The 22281-nt window shown below is 36.5% G+C and overlaps 8 protein-coding genes across 8 annotated transcripts; 4 read left to right on the top strand and 4 right to left on the bottom strand.

The window, feature by feature from the left end:
- Positions 1-184: 184 nt before the first annotated feature.
- On the top strand, positions 185-3467 carry BATDEDRAFT_24368 (uncharacterized protein; the record flags this gene model as incomplete). Its single annotated transcript, XM_006678363.1, has 12 exons — positions 185-586; positions 667-748; positions 840-958; positions 1043-1226; positions 1255-1365; positions 1431-1528; positions 1601-1783; positions 1872-2042; positions 2124-2240; positions 2348-2535; positions 2613-3261; positions 3390-3467. 12 exons carry the CDS (start codon positions 185-187, stop codon positions 3465-3467), a joined length of 2382 nt encoding a protein of 793 aa, XP_006678426.1.
- A 25-nt stretch (positions 3468-3492) lies between these two features.
- BATDEDRAFT_34934 (ribonuclease P/MRP protein subunit POP1) lies at positions 3493-7003 on the bottom strand. The gene is made up of 12 exons (XM_006678502.1): positions 6891-7003; positions 6667-6803; positions 6547-6596; positions 6355-6472; positions 6172-6265; positions 6030-6106; positions 5776-5951; positions 5238-5699; positions 4732-5126; positions 3948-4651; positions 3721-3866; positions 3493-3655 (listed from the first exon to the last, which is right to left on the bottom strand). The coding sequence occupies exons 1-12, from the start codon at positions 6982-6984 to the stop codon at positions 3550-3552; spliced, it is 2559 nt and encodes an 852-aa protein (XP_006678565.1). The 5' UTR covers positions 6985-7003; the 3' UTR covers positions 3493-3549.
- A 119-nt stretch (positions 7004-7122) lies between these two features.
- Positions 7123-8078, top strand: BATDEDRAFT_88261 (uncharacterized protein; the record flags this gene model as incomplete). The annotated part of the gene is made up of 6 exons (XM_006678670.1): positions 7123-7209; positions 7310-7348; positions 7437-7615; positions 7733-7798; positions 7896-7971; positions 8055-8078. The coding sequence occupies 6 exons, from the start codon at positions 7123-7125 to the stop codon at positions 8076-8078; spliced, it is 471 nt and encodes a 156-aa protein (XP_006678733.1).
- Positions 8079-8554: 476 nt separating this feature from the next.
- BATDEDRAFT_4249 (uncharacterized protein) lies at positions 8555-9947 on the bottom strand (the record flags this gene model as incomplete). The annotated part of the gene is made up of 6 exons (XM_006678241.1): positions 8555-8947; positions 9030-9236; positions 9320-9392; positions 9468-9555; positions 9623-9729; positions 9859-9947. Coding segments are annotated over 6 exons (957 nt in total), but the record flags the coding sequence as incomplete, so codon positions are not given.
- A 3543-nt stretch (positions 9948-13490) lies between these two features.
- BATDEDRAFT_88325 (uncharacterized protein) lies at positions 13491-14328 on the bottom strand (the record flags this gene model as incomplete). Its single annotated transcript, XM_006678569.1, has 5 exons — positions 13491-13542; positions 13619-13728; positions 13791-13895; positions 14045-14085; positions 14157-14328. The coding sequence occupies 5 exons, from the start codon at positions 14326-14328 to the stop codon at positions 13491-13493; spliced, it is 480 nt and encodes a 159-aa protein (XP_006678632.1).
- A 126-nt stretch (positions 14329-14454) lies between these two features.
- On the top strand, positions 14455-15612 carry BATDEDRAFT_88262 (uncharacterized protein; the record flags this gene model as incomplete). Its single annotated transcript, XM_006678669.1, has 3 exons — positions 14455-14662; positions 14753-15429; positions 15505-15612. 3 exons carry the CDS (start codon positions 14455-14457, stop codon positions 15610-15612), a joined length of 993 nt encoding a protein of 330 aa, XP_006678732.1.
- Positions 15613-16087: 475 nt separating this feature from the next.
- On the top strand, positions 16088-18330 carry BATDEDRAFT_24361 (uncharacterized protein; the record flags this gene model as incomplete). The annotated part of the gene is made up of 8 exons (XM_006678362.1): positions 16088-16267; positions 16354-16737; positions 16802-16970; positions 17031-17224; positions 17308-17489; positions 17572-17750; positions 17935-18099; positions 18203-18330. 8 exons carry the CDS (start codon positions 16088-16090, stop codon positions 18328-18330), a joined length of 1581 nt encoding a protein of 526 aa, XP_006678425.1.
- A 1592-nt stretch (positions 18331-19922) lies between these two features.
- Positions 19923-22003, bottom strand: BATDEDRAFT_11018 (uncharacterized protein; the record flags this gene model as incomplete). The annotated part of the gene is made up of 10 exons (XM_006678268.1): positions 19923-20155; positions 20274-20471; positions 20586-20667; positions 20751-20788; positions 20867-21001; positions 21079-21145; positions 21264-21410; positions 21514-21639; positions 21761-21860; positions 21957-22003. Coding segments are annotated over 10 exons (1173 nt in total), but the record flags the coding sequence as incomplete, so codon positions are not given.
- Positions 22004-22281: the final 278 nt, after the last annotated feature.

Genomic DNA, 22281 nt, shown 5'->3' with positions numbered 1-22281 from the left:
TAGTTTGTATTAGATGATCAAGATTGTGTTTATTGAATTATAATGTCAATTTTTAGTAACGAATATTTGAACATTACAAAAATATTTCATTTTATGTGAATATGACTGGAAATCGTAATAATCGACAAGCGAATAATTTGATGGAATTTGAATTTCTTTTGTTGCAGGATCTTGATTCACTATCATGAACATTGCAGATACGCTAAACAGCAGCGATATTATGGATAACAATGCGTGCAGTCTATCTGAAACGGACCATTCCATCATTCATGCTGGACAATCTACAAATGACAATTGTTGGAGCAAGGAAACTCGACCATTCGGTTGTTCCAAACCAGATGAACTGCATCATGCACTGGAACAAGTCTTGTTCAAGTTTATTGCTGGATCTCATTCAGATTCTGCTGTATGTCAACAGAATGCTTCCAAAGTACTCCTGCAGCCCTTGAAATTCACTCCAGTACGACTAGAATTAGCCAGCTCGCTCATGAATGATATATTCAAACCCATCTGGGACCGTTATAAGCTCTCGTTGGCTCAGGATAAGACTATTGTTGCTTTCCGTCGTATTATAGCACATATTGTGGTTAGTGTGGTGTTTCTATGGAGATATTATGGGTTAGACTTGTCACTAGTCTTGGGCTTGACAATGCATGTGTAAACTAGGTGGAAAATCATGGTAAACTGCTGCAAGTATTTTCTATTGTTCAGGATTTGTGGGATATTGCCATTATTGCTGGGCAGCAAGGTAGTATAGATGGTCTTGAAATGCTTGGATTGCTATTCTGTACGGCATCGATTAACAGTGCAACTGTATTGGGAATCATTGGAATGTGTAGGATTCACCGACGATGTCATAGCATTTAGACTTATTCACGATTTCCTGGACTTTATGACTGTGGACTGTACAGATTCATTGTTTTCTTATTTGGATAGTCGTGTAGAGATCATGACGCTTGTATGTAGATTTAAACCATTGAGATGTAGTCTTGCATTGTGATTCATATCTTGGCAAGATCGTTCATTTAAAGTTTTTTGACAGGGAATGCAATCGGAACGAGGTCGTGGACTGTTTCTACTTCGCTTTTGCAATGACTTTCTTCGTCGAATGTCTAAATCCAAACACAATGTTGTTTGTGGCAAACTGTTAACACTTGTTTCCAATACTTATCCACTGAGTGAAAGATCAGGCAAGTTGTTGATTTGGATTTTTTGTCCTTTTGATAGTTCATTTCTAACTGATTGCACATCTAGGAGTTAATGTGAGGGGAGAATACAATGTTGGAAATGTGACCGTGTTTGAGCCAGCGTCAAATTCTAATGAAATGGACGATAACAAGGAACCAAGCTTAGATTCTTTAAAAAGTACACAAATTGGCTTATTTCAGCGTCATCGTTTTACTGTCATTGATACTGATTTAAATTTTTAGCCAAAGCCGAGTTTTATCATTGTTTTTGGAGCTTGCAGGAGTACTTTTCAAATCCAACTTTGCTATTTGATATCTCTCATTTTACAAAGTTTCAAACGGTAAATACGTGACGTATCTTTGAGTTGAGTCTCAATACCCTGAATTAATCTACATCAATGACATACATTTAGGGCGTAGAAAAAGTAGTCAAAATATTTGACGATATTCAAAAAGAATCAGATCAAAATACTGGTTCGGATCGTGAACGACGCAAAGTTGGCGAAAAAAAGCATCGTGTTCCAACCATTGCAGATGCTCGAAATGATTATTTTTTCCCAAAGTTTTTGACTTCGACCAATCTTTTTGATTTAGAGGTATGACGATTTGTTTTAAAACCGAGTATATTATTGTGATTCAGCGCTTTTTAATTTGGTAGATACTACTTTTTGGCAATATGTTTAGCTCAATGATCCATTCTTTAGACGGCAGATTCTTTTGCAGATCATGATTGTGTTTCAATTTCTGTCTAGTTTAGTTTCTATGGAAAAAGAGAAAATTGTAAAGCAATTCTCTGAAATTGCTCAATCTATAAACAGAGCTATTCAGTATGCATATGTCCTAACAGCCGATCAGGTACTTCGTGTTTTGTGATTAGCGAATTCACACTTGAACTGCTAGATGGTGCTTACTTAGAGAATCTATTATTATTGATAGGAATCGTGGGTATCTGAATGTCGATCACGTTCATTCAAGGTTCTTGAAAGAATCTCACCAAACGGGAAAAAGTTTTCCAAGACATTGTTGACTGTTCTTATGCATGAAAGAAACTGGGTATGAATTTTTTCATTGATATAAGTTGACATGCATTATAGTACTTGTGATTTGCATGAGTGTATTGCCAATATTGACTCTTGTAATTATGCATGCAATTAATTTAGCTCAAATGGAAGCTTGGATCGTGTAGTTCATATGAAAAGCCAATAATAGAGTTGGGAACTACTAAAAAACGACGCAAGGCTGAACACTCCGCTGCTGCAAACAAGTCATGGCTAGGAAATCAAGAAATGACAAATTTGTGGGAGAGAGGCCGTGATTTGAAACAGGTGTTGAGAGACAAGGCCTCAAGGTTGGTGTTTGGAGTGGTGTGTAGCATTACGTAGTGCTGTCTTGATTATTCATCCTGTGCCGCTATTTGATGTTTAGATCGATTGTCACTAGTTTGGATGAGCACTTGAAAGAACTTGACTACCAACTAGAAGAAGACTGCGAAACTTTGGCCGAGGGCATTGAAGATCCTTCTTATGTTCATTATAACAACATGAGATACAACTGGATAGCGTATCGTACAGCAATCAAATCGCATGCTTACTTGTTTTCCAAAAAGGAAACGCGAAATGATGGATCCAAACCGCTTGATCCCAATGTGCCCAAATCTGCAGCAAAGTCGCTTGTAGTGGAGTTGTTGAGGGAATGGCGTAAAGTGGGTCAGAAGAATCAGCTGTTTTTGATTCAAAATTTGCCAGATACAGATCAGTCAGTATCTGCTACAGATTTGATTTCTGGGCAGGACATTGATGATGCAGTGATTGACGGAGGTGATGTGGAAAAGGACGACATTGACGGAAATTTGGTTCAGACACAGCTATCGCGTTCGAGCAGTGCGGAGAATATCAGTGAGAGTTTGAGCAAGCCCGCTACTCCTCGGCACAATGACACTAATTCTGATGAACCACCAATCATCCAACATACTGCATACAATGATATCGGCAAACTCAAAAAAGCTTCTGAAATTATATCCATTTCACAAGGTGTCATTGATGGCGATTCTTTAGTAGAACGACCATTAACCCCAGTAAGTTTTAAAACTATTTCTTCGATTGATGATTAACGACTGATTGATTTTCTCGTAATCTACTTGTGATCCAGCAACATTCTGGAAATATAATCACACTAATGCTTGTCTGCACTTGTTTAATTTAGAAACGATTATCGGATGAAAATGGTGATTTGAATGAACACTCAACCAAGCGATCCAAAATCGATACACTCAAAGAATAAAAAATAAACCAAACATCATTGGATCGCGAATATTTAACTGCACTACAAATGTATTACTTGAACAAGTAGATCAAATAAAGTTTTAGGAAATAATTTCCAAAAGGGCCGGTCGGCATATACGATCTGTAATACCTCGCACAAAAACAATCACACGTACACGCCCATCTTTTGAAGTCAGGCCCATGGATCTATCAAATCAGATATCATAAGTAACCCTGACATTCAATGAGTAGTACTAGATCGCAAAACATACCCTTTCAATACTGCATTTTGAACCTGCATGGCATTATATAGTTTGGCAAGACTGCAGCATCCAATGGCCTGTCCTTGACCTTGTCGAAGTGAAAAATGTCCAGTAGTCAAGTACCCCAAAATGCGATCTTTTGATGGAATATCATCCTAAAAACAACGATCCAATCAACAACCTTGGTTTGAATACAACTTTTACAAAAAACACATTTAAAACACTATAAAATATACCAAATTTGCGTCGGATTCCTCTAAAGTAGAAGCTTTTTTTTGACTGGAAAATGAATACTGTACCATCGAAGAAGCAAGACTATGCCAAGTGGAAATATCCGACTCAGTTGCTGCATACACAATGCCACGTTCTTGAGGTGCACCTTTTTTAATGGGTGTAATCACAACTCGCACAAATGCCGATTTAAGATCAGACAATACATCAGAAGATATTAAACTCCCTGTTTTGTAAGAGAGTGCAGTAAGCTTTTCAGCCAATACAGAGCACAATGCCGTATATGTGGGCAACGCATGAGATAAATTGTGTATAAGCTGGATGAGACTAGGTGAGTGCAACACTACGATTGGTGCTGTAGTGGACTTCCCTGGCAACAAGTCAGATGAAGCTGTTGATACTTTTTGAGTAATCTGTGCGCTTTCAGTAAGCGTTGTAGTTGGTTGCGTGAAAATTGTGCATACAGATTCAATCTCTGCAATTGAATGAGAAATGCTGGGTTCAAGTTGGTGAAACAAAGGAGCAAATGGTGAAGGTACTTGCAATGATTCATAATTGGGACGTTTTGCTTTGGGTGTACGATTATAGATCTTCTCTAATTCTGCACAAGTAATAGACGTATCGTCATCATATGTGGGTGTTTCGGGGTAATCATAAGGAAAACATGGAATAGCCGCTTCAAAATGAAAACTTCGTTTTTCTCTTAATCCTATTATTTAAATCAAAAATATTGCAGGTCTAATTAGTTGTAGTAATAAAACAAATGAAATCATTGGATAACGAGCATACCTGCAACTCTTGCCCCTGAAAATATAAATGTTAACCAAAATTCTTTTGCCCATCCGCGTGGAATAACTAGATCCCAACCATCTGAATATTCACCGCGTGAAAACTGCATAGAATAATAATTTGCACGATGAATCAACAAAATGGGAATTCTGCTATCAGTAGATGATGGAGCTAGTGGTGTGCCTGGAATCAAATTCATTGAGCGTCTCGCATTAATCTGCACGTTTGTTGCACGAGTATCCAGTGCTACCTTGCGAGATTCCTTATCCCATATAGAACTTTGATATGCTACTCCAGCTGGCCATTCTTTCAAAAGAGACAGGACATCAGATTGAACCTGCTCATTTTCAAAAGACGGTTGTGCATCATTGCGACTTTTCATTTTAATTGGGAAGCTGATTGAATATACAACATGTAAAGCAAGATATTAAATCACGAGTATTGGTGGTAGCAAGCTGTACAAATTTAAAATGAATAATACCAACAGTGGTTCAAAATATTAGTACCTGAGACGTGGATCTTGTACTGTTAGACCAAGTACTACACCAGGAGAAACAGATGTAGGCGAAATCAAAGAATACAGTTGCTGCCATACGCTATGGGATATGCTATTGACGTCTCCTAAATCCGTATTTTCACTGCAGAGTTGCAAACATTCGGATAGTATTGCATGCGATCTAGGTCCACAGAATTCAAAACGACAAAACTCGCCTTTTAAACTGACAATAGAAACAGGTGTGTTTGAAACCAAACTGGTTGGCAACTCAATTGCTTCTTTTAACAGTTTTAAAATACGCTCATGCGTGTCAGGATGTGTAAATAGCCAAACGGTTCGTATATCAGTCAAAGCATTTTCTGCAACTCGATGGTTGGGTTTCCAAAGAATCTCTATCAATCCAATAGCCCCTGCAGGATATGAGGCTTGTTTGTGAAAAAATGTCACCAGGTGTCTTGAGCCATTCAAGTAACTAATTGCATATTTATAAAATGTAAGTTTAACCAAATTTTTGTTTCAGATTTCATATCAACAAAATGATACTCAACTCTTTCTGTGCACAATTAGGAAATGTTGGATCCAAAAAGCTTTGAAGAAGCTTAACAACTACCAGTTCAGGACCATTCAATTCTATTGGTTGAATATACGATGCATCATGTATTACACTTTGATTTTTGCTGGATCTAAAAGCAGATCGTAAGTTTTTGTCATTGGGATGGTCAGCCTATGTATATATATAATCAAGCATATAGTGAGCATATCGAAAAAATGAAACTTGGATTTATAAATGACAATCAGTTACCAATTTATATCCCCATTTTTCGACCATTTTCATTCGTTTTGCGTGCCAAACATGGGTCTCAAGCCATTTGTTATGTGCTAAAATCAAAGTTTTGATTAAGCTAATTTGAATAAAATGTATTATACACAACAAATGCTTTTACCTGGCCGTTTCATAAATTCTTCAGAAAGGTGAGTAGCTTTCCGTTTTTTGTATCTATGCTTGGGTAAATTCTGGCAGGTTTTATCTTTTGACATCTATAAAATAAAACGACAATCATGCCAATCTGATTAATACAAATGGAATAATACTTTGGATTTTCCATACCAATTTTATAAAATTCAACCTGAACCAAAGCTCTCTTTCTAATGTGCATTGGTAGTCGTTTAACATTATAACTTGCAGCTCGACGACGCATATGTCTGGGAAGAGTTTGAAAAACTCTTTGTGCTCCGGTATACTCGCTGAATATAAATTAAGTTGAAAACTGTCAGTCATAATACTTGTCATTCCTAGACATTTCAAACAAAAAACATACGTTGCATTTGAAAGTGCTGTTTCCAAAGAACTAATCTCAAACGATCGTGCCTGATAACGAAAGCGATGGAATGAAATGAATGAAAAGTTGTGAATTTAAAGAAATGAATGGCGTACTTACCTGAATAACTTCATTGATCTGAAGTTGGCGAGGCGGAAGAGTCGTTATAGATTTGTCTTGTTTAAGCGAATTCGAAGCAATATCTTTTGAATTATAAACTGGTTCAGACACACCTTGGACATGCATCTGCTGTTTGACTTGAGCATAATTATGAATTAAACGACTTGATTTCTATCAAACATATTCCGATTTGACACAGAAACAGCGAATATTATCAAGCATACTTTTTTTTCTCTGTTTAGCATTTAAACCAGGAGTATCTAATCCTGAATTCTTACTAGAGTCGATCGCAGTTGTGCTGTCAGCCTGTCGCTTCATTTTGAGAATTTTAAGAATTTCACAAGAATTTCAATAATTTCGGCAAGAATTTCAAGAATTTCACAACATATATCACGTGATTTTACTTCACTTTTTGGTTGTTTGCTGCAAGTCGATCTTCACTTTAAATCAGACAATATGGGCGTTGGCTACTCAAAGACAAGCGCTGCTTCTGCCTTTGTGCTGCACAATCCCACTGTGTCTTCGCTTGATATTCCTATTCAGGTGATTTTAAATGGCTGTTTCTGATGTGAATTCACTTGTATAAAAGTTCATGCTGTAGATTGTATCGACTTATTTCTTGCCATGGATTTGATTCTATTAGTTTTCTCCCAACCTGGTTAGGAAACTGCAAGGTGTTGATGTAAGTTGGTTTTAATCCCTATTTGTGATCTCTAAATTATCATCTTGAATCAATGCATATTTATTGACATTAGATTGGAATCTTGTAGGACCGGATACTGCATTCATCTGCCGAGGAGGATTACTCTTCTGATGATCTTGATGCTATTGTTCAAAATCGTGTAAAAAAAGAACTATCATTTCATCAACAGTCTCGTTTGATCCAGGAACAGCGCTCTGTTGAGCAGGTCCGTCGCGAGGCTGAAGATCTCATTCGCAGACAAAACAAGTTAGTTGCTGTCTTGGCCCATTTGTTGCTTTGGGTTCAATGTTTTTTACATGATTATCTAGATCTAGTATTTAATCATGCCGTTGTACATTGTTCTTGATACACTCTATATTCTAGTATTCCTAAATTCGAACCAAAAGACGAGTATCGCATTGCCCAGGATGAAGTCGTAAAGTGCTACAGGTAAACTCAACCGAATTTGGAGTCAATTTAGACTGTATTAATCTAATTGAGCACAAGTAACGCTTTAACAAACTTGTAACCTATTGATGCTGATTAGGAATAACCCCACTCGTGCACTTGACTGTTGGCAGCAGGTACAGACATTCAAAGATCTTGAAAAAAAGGCACTCAAGGTATATTCTGTTGTGGCTAGTCATATTTGAATGTGTAGTTTACACGATATATACTTGATTCTTGCTGACTTGATATACAACAGGATTTTGTGGCCAGTGCTCATTAGACAAGCCATTTGATTGGGTTATTTTTATCTTGAGCCAATCCTTCTCAATATCGATATTATTATTAAAAACTCGACCAAGTTTGAAAACAATAGTCTAAACTAGTGTACATGTGGATATTTTAATCAAAAGCTGAGAAGAATTTGGTTCGATCTTGAATCGTACGTTGGAACATCTCTTGAACAGCCGCTTTGCTCAACTTTGGTGTCTTTTGTCTATTTCTACGTTCATTAGTACTGTCAGAACTATCGTCATCATCCGTTGACGACTGTTTAGATTGGCGTTTCAACGGAATATCAACCTTTTTTGAGAAAGATTTGGGTTTTGATATTTCGTCGCTTTGCTCGTCCTCTGAATCACTGTCTTGAGTATTGTCACTGTCTTGAGTATCTTCACTTTCACTCTGATCGCGTTTGTCAGCTACATCAACTGATTTGGGGTGTTGAATTACAACAGACTCATCTGATTCGCCATCTTTGTCTTCATCACTGTCTTGATCCTCACTACTGTCATCAGATTCATCTTGCTTATCATCACTGCGGTCTCCAGAATCATTTGCTTTCCAAAATTTGACCAAAGTATCATGAGAACACGTTGCCAATATCTCGTCATCAAACGACATGCGCATTTTTTCAATAGGCATTGTTTCGCCAGTGTCCGCTACCGCACCAATCAGCCTATGAGGAAACATGCCAACAGATCGAATAATGCCATCACTGGATCCACTGAAAATCGTCGAGTCTGTGTTTTTGACTAGAGAACTGACACTCATTGGATGGCCTGGAAATCGGTCTGTACAGTCGCCCCAGTTTCCAAAAGAAAAAATCAGCAACACTCCTGACTGTGTTCCGACGACAGCCTTTGTTGAATTCTATATATTTTAATGAGTCTATTAGAGATCGTATTTGGAAGTGCAAAGGCTCCAAAACAGTAATGCATCAAAAAATAGTTACCCGAATAAGTTTAACAGATAATAATTCATCATCCTGACTAGCAGAAACGGCAACTGCTTTGTTGCTGGAGAGGTTGTATACGGAAAGACACCCATCACCACCAGTAGCCAAGAGCGTGTTCTTGGCTTTATCAAACTCAAAGTCGGTAATAAAATCACGATTATCGTGATACTTTCGCACCACTCTGCGCTGTCTGGTATCCCAAATCTAAGTATTCAATGAAACACATCAGTATTAGACAGGCTGAGTTATTAATAGAAAAGTTGGAGTATGCCATGACACGATACTACCTTGATGCATCCAGCGTCATCTCCAGTAGCAATCATACTCTCAGATAACGACTTGACAATATTAATAGGCTCACTACAAAAACCAGCATACTCATCAATTTAGCTTGTCAACCAAAGACCAATGTCAGCTGTTTATTCAAACACATACCTGTGCGCATCTACTTTACGTAACTTGACTTTTTCAGAATCAACATCAATCATTTGAACTGATCGATCTTTTGATACAGAAAACAACTCTATGTAAAACCGTTAATACTTGATTTAAAATATATGGAGTTGTTTAGAGAGTCAAACCGATCATACCTGCACCACTTGTGCTAAAATCAAGCGACCGACATGAATGCTTGTGAATGCGCTTGTTGAACAATAAAGTTGCATCTTGAGTTGTATCATGGTTTCCATAATCGAAGCTTTCAATGGATGCATGGCATATCAGATGAATAAGAATGGGTTAAACCAATGACAGGATATTAGTTTTACATGGATTAAAAATAAAATGTTGAATCATTAATTGAAACTGATTATTCATTCAATCTTACCAAACAACTTGACCTTCAATTGTACCTGCGGCTATAATGGATTTAGAAGGATGAAAAGTCAAGTCAAATACTTGCTCTCCGCACTCGATGACTTTTAATGGTTTGGTTTGCATGTTCTCTAGTCAAGGAATTGATTAGAATATTAAAAAGATGCTCAACTGAAAAAATTGTTTTTCTGAAAATCAAACACGACCAGAAAGCAATCTTGTTGGCCGTGTTTATGTAAAATGAAACACTTTTGTAATGATTGTCTTGGAATAAACAATTGTTGAATATTCGCTGTTGTTGGAAATGAATTATTCGTTTTATTGAAACTATTTTAATATTAGACACGTTCTAGTTCAACATATCTCAATAATGCAACTATACATGCAAGTCATCCAACGTTTACTTGAAATATTCATTTTGATGAAAAGGAAAGTTGGAGGTTGAAAACATGTCAAGGATGTGGAATGTATTCAAACAGAGATGTAAACATTTTTCAGTATTTTTGTACAATAATGAGCATGGAGGAGAAAGACTGGCGAATTAAAGTTTACAAAACAATGCTGCCTAGTAAGATTGGCTATTTATCGTGTATTTTAGTCTAATGTTTCATTATACGTGAATACTGGCTGTAATATTCTAGATTTGATATTTTTAAAATCATGGTTTATTTAAAAATAGATTCTATTTTAAACTATTCATGTAGACAATAAAGAGTCTGTAGACAACACTAAATCTGCATTCATCGACAGTCCTGTTGACTTTAATGGTTGTCGTTTGTACTGATGGTGTCCTGTCATGGATCGTTGTGTTACTCTTGCAATATCTGCCTCCAAGTCACGCACTTGCGTATTCGCTTCTTTGCCGAATGCTTCCACGGCTTCGCTTTGCATCATTGCATCTGTTACATCCGTCTTTGCCCTTTTATCCCAAATATAATGCATTCAATACTAATGTTCAAGTAATACTACTCAAACTAAACCCTACCTAAGAAATGCATTGTTGAGGCTCATGTCTTGCTTTGCATGGTATCTCGCATCTCTTTTAAATCGATCCCGTTCCATAATGGCAAGATCTAAATCTCTTTCTGAAAATAGCATATTTTAAAAAAACAACATCACCAATTGAAGTTTACAATATATATGACCAAATAACTTACGAAGTCTTCGACGATCTTCAATCAACTCGGCCTCTTTACCAACCAGCACACCAACTTGACGGCTCAAACTTTCAACTCGACCTTCTGAATTGATGCATCGTGAATGCAGCACACCCAATTCACGCTTTTCATGCAAGATCTGATCCATCAAGTCACGATGTTGTGCATTGGCTTTATGAAGCTTGACTTCCAGCTCAGTGATTTTTGCTTGATGCTGCACAATTTGATTTCGAAGGTGTGATAATGAAATTTCATATTGCTCAGTAATTCGGCTCGATTCCTCTTTCCTAAACATATCATTCATGATGGATTACAATTATTATTTTCAGTTTGATGACCAACATATCAATTCATGTAAATATATACCACTTGTCGCCTAACCGACGCTGATCGCTTAATAGCGCCTGCATATCCCGACACGTTTTGGAATGCGCTTCAGTTACTTGTTCTAATTTAGTTCCAAGTTCAGATTGAATGGATTCCTTTTTGGCTACAAGAGATGCCACTGCTGCGTCGTGTGCGACTTGCTTTTTGGTTTTTGCTTCCAATTCCGACTTTTTCTCATGTTCTAATGTGGCGATCTTACTAAGCATTGAAATTTGATCATTCTATATTATTCCATTAAAATAAATTTATAAATTCAATAAAGTAGCGTTTTAAAATTAGAAATTAGCAATCTAATGTGATAAAACTCACTTTGGCCTCTTGCAAATCGTGCTCTACTTTGCGCAACCTTCGATACGCTTCTTCAGAGCTTGCTGCAAGTTGAGATCTTTCGACTTCATAGTTGTTGCTTTCTCTTGTCATATTTTGATGAATACTAAAAAACAAAATAAGCATGTGCGCTTTAAAATCAAAATATGAATTGCATTACCTTTCAACTTTATGAAGAGCTTCTACACGCTCACGCTCTGATATACGAAGTTTGGCATGCACCTCTTCAACAAGCATGCTTAGTCGATCTGCTTCGGCGGGAATGTGGCGTGTCAGTCTATCAAGCTCGCTTTCTGCCGCTCTGTACCAATGATTTAAAAATATAATGCAGATATAAACAGTCTGATTGTTTTTTAGCAAAATTCAATGCACTTTACCTTTTTTCACGAATTGCTCGCTCACTTTGAGCCTTGATTGACCAAATATGTAAAGCAATTAGTTTCAACTTGTATTAAACTGAAATATATTGACGATTTACCTGTAAAGTTGCACACAACGTTTCCAGCTTGGATGTTTCATCTAAAAATTTACGTCTATCTACATTGAATTGCCCACGAATTCTATTCATAAATGTATCAACACTTCAGATCAAATGTATTTGATTAAGCTAATGTACAGTTTTACTTACAATTGAATGGTTATTTCGTTTTTTTCGGCGTATTTTGCTGGCATATCGTCAAGTTTTTTGGAAAGTGATGCGACTTCAACTTGTAATTGTGCCTCTCTTTTTAAAGCCTTGTCACGTTCAAAACAAAACTCTTCCATCTGATTCACAATATATATTTAATGAGCATATTTGTTAGATTACAAAAATATACTTGAACTTACCTCTTGAGTTTGCCGCTGGCAGTTTTCTATTGAAATCAGCTCGGCACGCTCCATTTCTTCTATTTTCTTTTCAAGTTTTTTATTGATGCTTGTTTTATTCGAAATCTCTTGTTTCATTTGATCGATTTGCTTTTCATGTTGCTTCACACGTGCTTGGTATTCTTAAAAAGTGTATTATGTATCATCATGATGAAAATGAATTAGTCTGATCAATAAAGTTGTGATTAAACGAATCTACCTTGAATAGATTCAGCCTTGATTTTAATCTCATTGACAAGCTCACGCTCAAGATTGGCATGTTCTGCTGACTCTTTAATGTGCATCTGATATCGATCAGTGATATCTGTCACGGCTCTTAATATACCATGACAAAGTGAATTGGATCAGTAAACTGTTGATACAACAACTCTATTGAAACATTTACCAACACATACTTTTTCAAATCAGATATCTTTAATTCAGCCATGTTGATTTCTCCTCTTTTTTTTTGAATCTGTGTTTGCAGTGATTCAATATTTGCTTGCGAGTGCGCTGTTTCAGTACTACTTTGTCGCACTTCTTCTTCAAGAGATGTTTGTGTAGCTTTTAGTTGAGCTATGATTGCCTCCAAGGATTTTGTATGTTCTTTGGCTTCATCAAGTTGCATTACATGTGTATTGACTAGATTGGTTATTCCAGTAGTAAAAATATATCAGTGATATTTAATTGATGGTATAAGCAAGCGTGGCAATAACTTGCCTGTGCGACTATATTGAGCAACTTGATTTTTTAGCATGTTAGCTTCATGTTCAGTTTGACGGTTTTGTTGAAGCAGATGATCGTTTTCAGCTATCAACGATCCAATTCTGTTTTGATTTTCTTTCCTGTTGAGTTGATTAGCATGTCATTTCAAATGTCAACACGATGGTCTTGGTAAATAACTATTAAAAGGCATTTGGTACGGCTATTACCATTCTTCATGCTCCAGTTTGGCTAAATCATGAAGTCTTTCTTTAGACCTATTTTGCTATTGAAGTTGTAGTTATTTTGTAAAATAATATACTTTAAACCCGCGCAAGTTAAATTTAAACTCACCTGTATAAACTTGGCGGAGCCTCGGTATTTGTATGTAAAATCGATGCGGTAGTTGGTAAAACAGGAGCAGCAGGCAGTGGCTGTTCGGGTTGTGGGATTGATAAATCACTCTATTGTTTTATAAATCTATTAGTACCACTTTGTGCAGCTGCAAGAGTTTATGATGGCTTACAATTTTTGAAATAAAGGACATGGATGGAGTCATATTGGATGGATCAGCATTTCCGGATAAATCCTTGTCCGATTTAGATAGCGTATGTGTACTTTTAAGCGAATTCTATATTGCAAAGAATTTAGGGGTTTAAATTGATTAGATGAGCCATTGAAGTATCTTGATTATGCTAACGCGAAACTCGTATTATCTGGCGTGCAAGACAATGTTTCAAGCCAGATTCAATTGTACAAAGATGACATTCAAGGACATACTTTTCCATTAAACAGACCCATAGACGCCTGATGTCTCATGGCTAAAAATAAGCATGTCAGTTGAACAGCATTCACAAATATACAAGGAATAATTCCAAGCTGCAGACATGACCATGATGGTTTATGGTCAGTATATATAATAGTCTAAGCTTGCCTTTAAGTTCTGGAATTTGAGCCAATTGATGCATATGTGGAGGGTTTTTGCGACGTGAAGGAGACTCCAAGTCGTCAGTATCCTTAAATACCATTTCTCCAGTGACCTTGGAACACATGTTGGATGCCATCTAATTGAACGTGCAACAATGTTCGTGAACGACTGAACCCAATTAATATTTGGCTAAAATTCAAATTGGCCCAAAATTTACAGATTTGATTGTAATTCATTTTTTTAATTTGCCCAAAATTTGTCAATGCCACGCACAACAGAACACATTGCTGACGTGCATGCAGCAACAGATGAGCAACTGGACAGCTATAATGATCGGATAGTAAACTACCTGCTGTCATTGAAACACTTTGAATTGCGACCAGTCAATATCGGACAAGTTGCAATCAATCGAGATGAATCTGAACAGATTCTCACCAACACACTTTATAAGGATCCAGCACTTTTTCTTGGTAATCCGCCATCAGTTGTAAACACATTTGAAGCAGAATGTTGGTTGGAGTCCATATACTAAGCATGTACTTTTTCAATACACTTTATAGAAAAATGGGGCAAGTTTCTGACTGCAGATTTGATCCAGTCATTTCCAACAGATGAAACAGACTACGAAATCACATTCCATCTTGATCGTTTAAAAAAGTCGCTTTTTATTCATCAGCCAGTATCTAATCAGCATTCAGATACAGCAAAGTTGGTACGAAATCGTCGATTCAAATACTTGAAACTCTTACTTGATCGCAACGATGATTATTTCTCTATCCATGCAATGCGAGATAGAGAGCCCATCATTTATCAAGAATATATTGGGCAATTCATAACTACTGAACAAATGCATGCAGAATTTCCATCAGATATGCGATTGGTGGATCGTATTTTTCATGATGTAGACAATGCAATGTTTTTGGAATCAATTGGAAAACGCAGTTATGGGGACAATAGTAGCTTTTTGAAAAACACGAGTGTATCAAGAAACAGCGACAAAGACGAGGATATTGTCGAGTATGATACTGATTCAGACGATAACGAGGATCAATCAGAGTTTACTGCACATCCTAGACCTAAATCAGAAATCGAATCAAATGACAATGCAATTTCTGGTGAATCTACTGATCAGCTCCAGGTTGAACTCGACGATAATAATACCACCAAAGAGCAAATTGACTTGTTGGAAGTGGAATTTAACCGAATTATGCATGAGCGATTTGTGGATGGCTTAGATGTAAGGCTTGATTGTTTAAATGTAAATGCTGATACTTGAAACTGAAACTAATTTATAACTTTGTTCAAAATATAGGATTTTGATTACTCCATAGTGGACAATTGTGAAGAGTACGATGATTTTGATATTCTAGCATTAGATGCAGAGGATCGATATTTTGATAGTGAAGATCCAAGTAACTGAGTGCGTGTTGCTCGGCCATATTGAACAGAATGTAGTCTATCATTGACTTATAATCTTCATCAATAAACGATTGTACAAACCTGAAATATTCAAATACTGTTTCACGCACCATTGACATGATCAAAACTAAATAGCATTTAGATGACCTAAATACTGCTTCGAGATTCCATTGCAGTTGGATTCACGTAAAATAGAGCACAAAATAAACTCGAATCAATTGTTAGATTCAGCTATATCGATTGATTGTTTCTACTTTTACTCAATTCAAAATAATATGATATTATAATATACTTTAGTGTAATGAGTTCAAGAATACTCTACACCAAAGTATAAGCTGGAAAATTCAACATTATGAAAGTTGGACAATATCTTGACAGGATATCAGGAATTTACTGAGCTGATAACAACTATGGATTCATATAAAGGGAAAGCACCGTTGCAACAGAAGCAATACATTCAGAGAAAGTTGACAGACATGTGGACAGTCAAGAATCAATCTGCTGGGCCAACTTCACAGACTGGCAATCACTCGACCAACAATACTACATTGGCAACTTCAGCTATTAGTCATGACAGCAATGTCATCATGAATGTCAGTAATGAAACTTCAGACAGCAGTGATGATCCTCACACTAAAGTCGACGACTATTCCAATGTAATTCATTCACTGCCAGATATTAATGTCCTTTTATTCGTTGATCCGAGTATTGATGTTTTTGCTATTATATCGCTACTCATTAGAAAATCAATCTATCCACCAACGATGCAGTCATTTTACCCATTATAGTCGCTCCTAATCAACTACCAGCACATGCATCCCAAACTGTATTTCATTTTGCTAAAATCTACAATTATCACCGCCTATCACGACAACTAGACTTGACTGCAAAACTCGCTGTTGCTCCTAGATTAGATTTATTAATCGACATTATTGCTGCAAACTCTCCTCCCCTTTTTGGGCATAATGTATTGCAAGAGTTTCTTTTAAAACAAAACTCAAACTATCTACTTAAAGTAGTTCCATTCATTGCCTGGCTAGCACTAGAATTACCCACTCTATTTCCTCACGGATTATCCAAGCTACCTAGTGGTATCAATCGTTGTATTACTTTAACTCAGCTTCAGGTTTGTATCCAAGTTTCATTCTTATTTGATGTCAACATATACTTGAATGTTAATATGTTTCTAGGTTGCATCTCTTCTGGCATGCGCGTTTCTGTGTCTATTCGATAATCATCAACGCAAAGTAAACTATCCAAATATTAATTTCTACCGAATCTACAATTCACAAGCAAGTGAATACTGTCCTAAAATACAATTTATTTTTCATTACTTTGAACGAGTAATGTTAAAAAAAGGTAAAGTGAATACATTTAATTGCTAATCACTAGTCATATCTGACTTTTAATTGAATATAGAAAAAGAAACCCTCGATGGAAAGATTACTTTTCATAGATCTGTTGTTTCAAAATGCAATATGCCAGACTGGCCAGCCCATACATTTACTACTTTAAGAAAATTGGAACTGCAATTCGACCGTATAGAAGACATACATGGCACCTCCCAGGCTGATTTTGCCAATAAATACATTGGCGGCGGTGTTTTGTCATCAGTAAGCAGGCTACTACTGTGTTTTCATTTGCATACCATATTTATGCATATTCTAAAACAAATCATTTATACTCTTAAAAACAGGGTGCAGTTCAAGAAGAGATTTTGTTTTTGATTATGCCCGAGCTTATTGCATCATGTATAATCACGGAATGTTTGCAAAGCAATGAAACGCTTTACATGATTGGCATAGAAAGGTATTCCAACTATAGCGGATACGCTCAAACACTTGGCTGGGCTGGACCGCACATCGATACTGTAGCTAGGTAAATGTCATTCAGGCACGTGTATATGATTAGTATCAATTGCTTGCATCACAAGACTGATCAACTTTTGCAATAATGATAGAGATGAACATGGTCGTCGAAAGCGCGAATTTGTTGCTATGGATGCACTCAAATTTAATTATAGAAATAGTGAATTTGAATACAGTCAACGAGCTGTTTCAAGAGAACTTGGGAAAGCATATATTGCCTTTCAAGGATCTCCTGTTAGCACTATACCTACATCTTCTGCTATTTCAACTGGTATGCTTCAAGCAAATGCTTTAAACTGACGTGTAATTTTAAAATAAGCTGTTCTAATTGTAATTGTTGTCATTTGTGTAAAATATAAATACAGGAAACTGGGGTGTGTTATTTTAGTTTTGCTGTTTTTCAAACACCATTTGTTTTATTCATATATTTATTTAAATGTATATTGCATATCTAGGTTGTGGTGCATTTAATGGCAGTCTTGAATTAAAAAGTTTGATTCAAGTCATGGCTGCATCAGTTGCTTCTCGAGATATCATTTACTTGCCCTTTAACAAAACTGAATTTGCTCAAGATCTAATCCAAATTTTGACTGAACTACGCTTAAACAATGTATCTGTTGGTAAGTATAGAAATACAATCCTTACATTTAATGTAAACTTGCTTAGTATTGCATACGCTTTTGCTGACATGCTTGAATTAATTTATTCAATTGTTTCTAATAGCATACTTATTCAATATGATTTCAAACTTTCATCGAGATGCATTTTCAAAAAGAAAGTCGACATCATGGTCATTATTTACTTATATTCGCAAAGCTCTTGAAAGAAAACAGTTATCAAATCAATTTTAAAATCGGCGTATGTATCATCTAGTATGTTTTATAGATTATAAATATGCATTTTTTACCAATCAATCATCTTGACACACAATAAACGCTATATATTGAACATGTAGTTGAGGCAGTAATAACAATTATGCGTATATTTTAAATGCAGTATTGACATTTGGATACAAGACATGTCTATTTTTGTGACAACTGCATTGATTCAAACGAGTTTGGTTCATGATAAACTTTACCTTTTTTGATGAGCAGGCAACGAAGCCTTGGAGTATGCAATACCGCATATGTGACATAGACGAAAGGCACTTGCTGAGCCTGGTGTGCTAACACATCCAGATGAAATCATACTATATATGTTGGTTTAATTCTGGGAAACTTGCGAGCTTGGTAGTACTTGCGAGTTTAATCGAACGAGACGCGTTCTATTAGTTGGCATTCCAAAGTCATATTCAATCATTGTTCTTTAATTATTTATTGAATGACTGTATCAATGCAGTCAATGCATCAGTTTCAACCAATACTGTATGTGATATAGACTAATGTGTCACGTTGCAGCAAGTCTGACTCAGTGTTGGGTAATGTTTAAAGTTTACGATTCAGTCAACTCTACCACCAATCAATCAACACCAGTTATCAAATCAACAGCGTGTTTATTTGTTCAGTTATCAAGTCACTACTGTTGTTGTGATGTATTCAATGATTTAAATATAGAATATTGCAGTCCATTTTCAATTGCATCATCTGATACAATTACAATCCAACAACACTTGACCAAACAACTTGTGCAATCATCAGCACCATACATATTAGTCCAAAGATTGCAATCCATTTGGATCGTACATAAATAGTCAGCCATGACGGCAAGGCTCTAAATGGAGAATACCCCTCCATGGAAATCTCTCCTAAATCAAGCAATCCAAATGCATCACTATATGATTCTGACATTTTACTTTCTCCAAAACTTTGCGAAAGTTCGACATGGTTAGATCTGTTTCGATTGTATAAACCAGCTACGCGCGACTTGACCTCAGATCCACTACTCCGTGTTCCTTTGGTTGACGATTCAGCAAAAGATCCATATCCATATGTATTGAACTGACTTGCTGCCATGGATGATCCAAGATTGGATGTTGATCCCATACGACTTGCTGTCATGACGTCTAGGTTCTGTGTGTTTAATGATATGCGTGATGTGCCTACTCCAGAAGCATTCAATCCCGTCAATCCATCTGAATGGCGAGGATGACTTGCACGCAGTCCCAATCGATGACTGGCATTTGGATCAAGCATACTTCTGATTTGTTTGATCGAGTGTTTGGATGCAACCGATAGTTCCCCAATCGATTTTCCCCTTTCTAATCTATCATGATCAGTTTGTTTTTTAAATGGATTTCGTCTGATAATCCTGTCCTGATTTGCATGTGGCAGGTGATAAATGTAATCAAACTCATCCTCCTCGTCAGTAAACCCCTTTTTGATTCCAGCAGTAATATCAAGAAACTCCAACTATTTACAAAACAGTCTCGTGTCAAAATTGTCAGTTGGGTGATACTAGACGATCAATAATGCTCCAAACAATCAACACAGAACATGTTTGAATCTCAGCTAGATTGTCCACACTCCATCATCAACATGCTTACCTCGTCGATTACTGACTGCGCCATAACTGTGTTTCTCTTGTTCATAAACATAAATATCAGAAATGGTACAAAAAAGTTGCAAATGGCTTGAAACGTCACGCTTGTCCAGATTCCAAACGGCACAATCAAACTTCCAGTTTGAAATGGGATTCCAATTATAAATGGAGCTATTACTGCCCAAAATGTTGCCATCCCTATATCGTCACAAACATGTATTGTAAATTGGTATTTAGATCTCTAAATGCATATACTATCAATGCACATCTTGATTGCACATAAACTCTCAAAAACAGCAACCCAATCGTGAATTACCTGACGAACAAAGACCCGCAGCAAGAAAATTAATCTTGACAACAAGCATGGCGACTGGAATAGACGTGGCATAGGTCATCACTGGGAAAAATAGATACATGAAAAACAACCATCCTAAGCTCGATGTCGAAAGTGCAGAGTCATTGTACATTGCTTGCAACAAATTTGTGTTTGCATCTGTATGGAATCCAAGTGAGCCTAGAGTATCAATGCATACCATGTTACTTGTTTAGTATCCATTGCAGTCATATCCATATTGATTGAAACCGGCAATGTGAACAGTATATATCGCATACTATTGACTTTTCATACCAAATATACCAACAAGAATGTAAAAAGTGCATGCAAGTATAATAGACACCCAAATACTTTTGTGGATTGAAACGCGTGGATGCTAACATTTGATGCAATATTTTGGATTAGTAGCTTCATATACAGCCAGATGCTAACCGTTGTTTATCCCAAACTATTACGTACAGCTATATTTACCCAAGATGGGATTTCATTCGCCATTGCTATCATAATAAAAATGTGTACACGTTGGCATTAAAACATGACACAACATTGCCTGACATGAGATGAAATCAACCTACCAAAATTAAACAACACACTTCCAATTGTACCGCTTTGAGATGATCCAATCATGGGCAGATTTTCTTTATGAAGTCCATCCAATGAGCTCTGGATAATCAATGTTCCTAAAAACAAAACAGTATACACGCATGAAACTATATCGATTCGTATCAGTACGAGTCCTGTAAAATATAGCCATAATTCGTGTGACAATATACAATTCAGATCTTACTGAGTTGCAGAATAACGTTATCGTTTAGATCAATGCGTGTAAGTGGAATGATAAACATGGCAGTAAGCTAGATCATCAATACGAACAGATCGTATATCAAGACAAGCGGTGTCAAAGTGGTACACTAGAATCAGTAAGTATCGGACCATCAAAAACCAACAATCTCATCAAGCATGTATTTTTACAATGTAGCCAAACGTCCCGAGCATGTAATTATCACCAAATGGCGAGTTTTCAACTCCTGAAGAATAAACACAGATCAATCCATTGAGCGGTGTAATTCCATACCCGCATGTTATGCCAAAAAATCGAATAAAAATATTATCAAACACCTGCATGCATACAGAGCAACAAGTATTCAGATAAGCAAATTCATAATGTCTGTTTGACAGCACATCCAAACCAATATCGTTATTTGAAAATCAAGATTCCAACCTGAGCACATCCAATAATAGAAGCAATGTTGGTACTCTGTAGTGATCCATATAGAATAAAAATCATGGCGTAGTACCAATTGCGTCCGTAAAACTGATGAACCAAAACAGTGAATTCAATATTTCTCTACACAACATTTATATTACAATCAGCTCATGTCGTTAGTTACTCTGTCAGACTATCTTGAAATGGATGAATTGCTGTACCACACTCGAATAGGGTGTTTCATTGACTATCAATGGGTTACCTGAAATCGGTCGTTTCCTGGAAATATCGAACATGCCTCTATGATAAATAGACATGCAAACCCAGCCAAAACGCCTATAAAGATGAACGCCAGGACAGGACTGCAATGAATTCAACAAAACCGTATACACTGATATTAGAATGCAATATCTTGAACACAAGATTCAACCCAAGTTGGAAATATTGACTAGATTTACATGAGCCATCCTGCATTTTGAAAAATCGTTGGAATAATCACAATGCCTAGTCGTTTATAAATTAACAAGCATCGCAGTGTGGAAACAACCCAGAACCAGTATTTGTTAGCACAGTTTATGAGTTTGATTCAGATGATTCGAGATGCATTAAAATTATGAAACCTGCCTGGTCCAGTAATACTGGTTAGTAGCAAACTAACGCTGCCTATATACCCACTATGTATCAATATCATTAAATTAGTATTCAACCTGCATTCAGCTTGCATTCAGATACGAGTGCATTCAGCTCTTATAGTTGAGCTGATATCTGAATTACAAACGAAAA

The sequence above is a fragment of the Batrachochytrium dendrobatidis genome (assembly GCF_000203795.2).
Source record: "Batrachochytrium dendrobatidis JAM81 unplaced genomic scaffold BATDEscaffold_5, whole genome shotgun sequence".
NCBI lineage: Eukaryota > Fungi > Chytridiomycota > Chytridiomycetes > Rhizophydiales > Batrachochytrium > Batrachochytrium dendrobatidis.
Note: the sequence above shows the minus strand (reverse complement) of the source record. Positions and strands in the feature narration are given on the sequence as shown.

Coding starts and splice junctions, on each gene's coding strand:
- BATDEDRAFT_34934 (XM_006678502.1), bottom strand. CDS start 6,984: ATGAAGCGACAGGCTGACAGCACAACTGCGATCGACTCTAGTAAGAAT. Junction 5,952..6,029: donor AAAAATGGGGATATAAATTG/GTAACTGATTGT, acceptor ATATATACATAG/GCTGACCATCCCAATGACAA. Junction 3,867..3,947: donor AGGAATCCGACGCAAATTTG/GTATATTTTATA, acceptor CGTTGTTTTTAG/GATGATATTCCATCAAAAGA.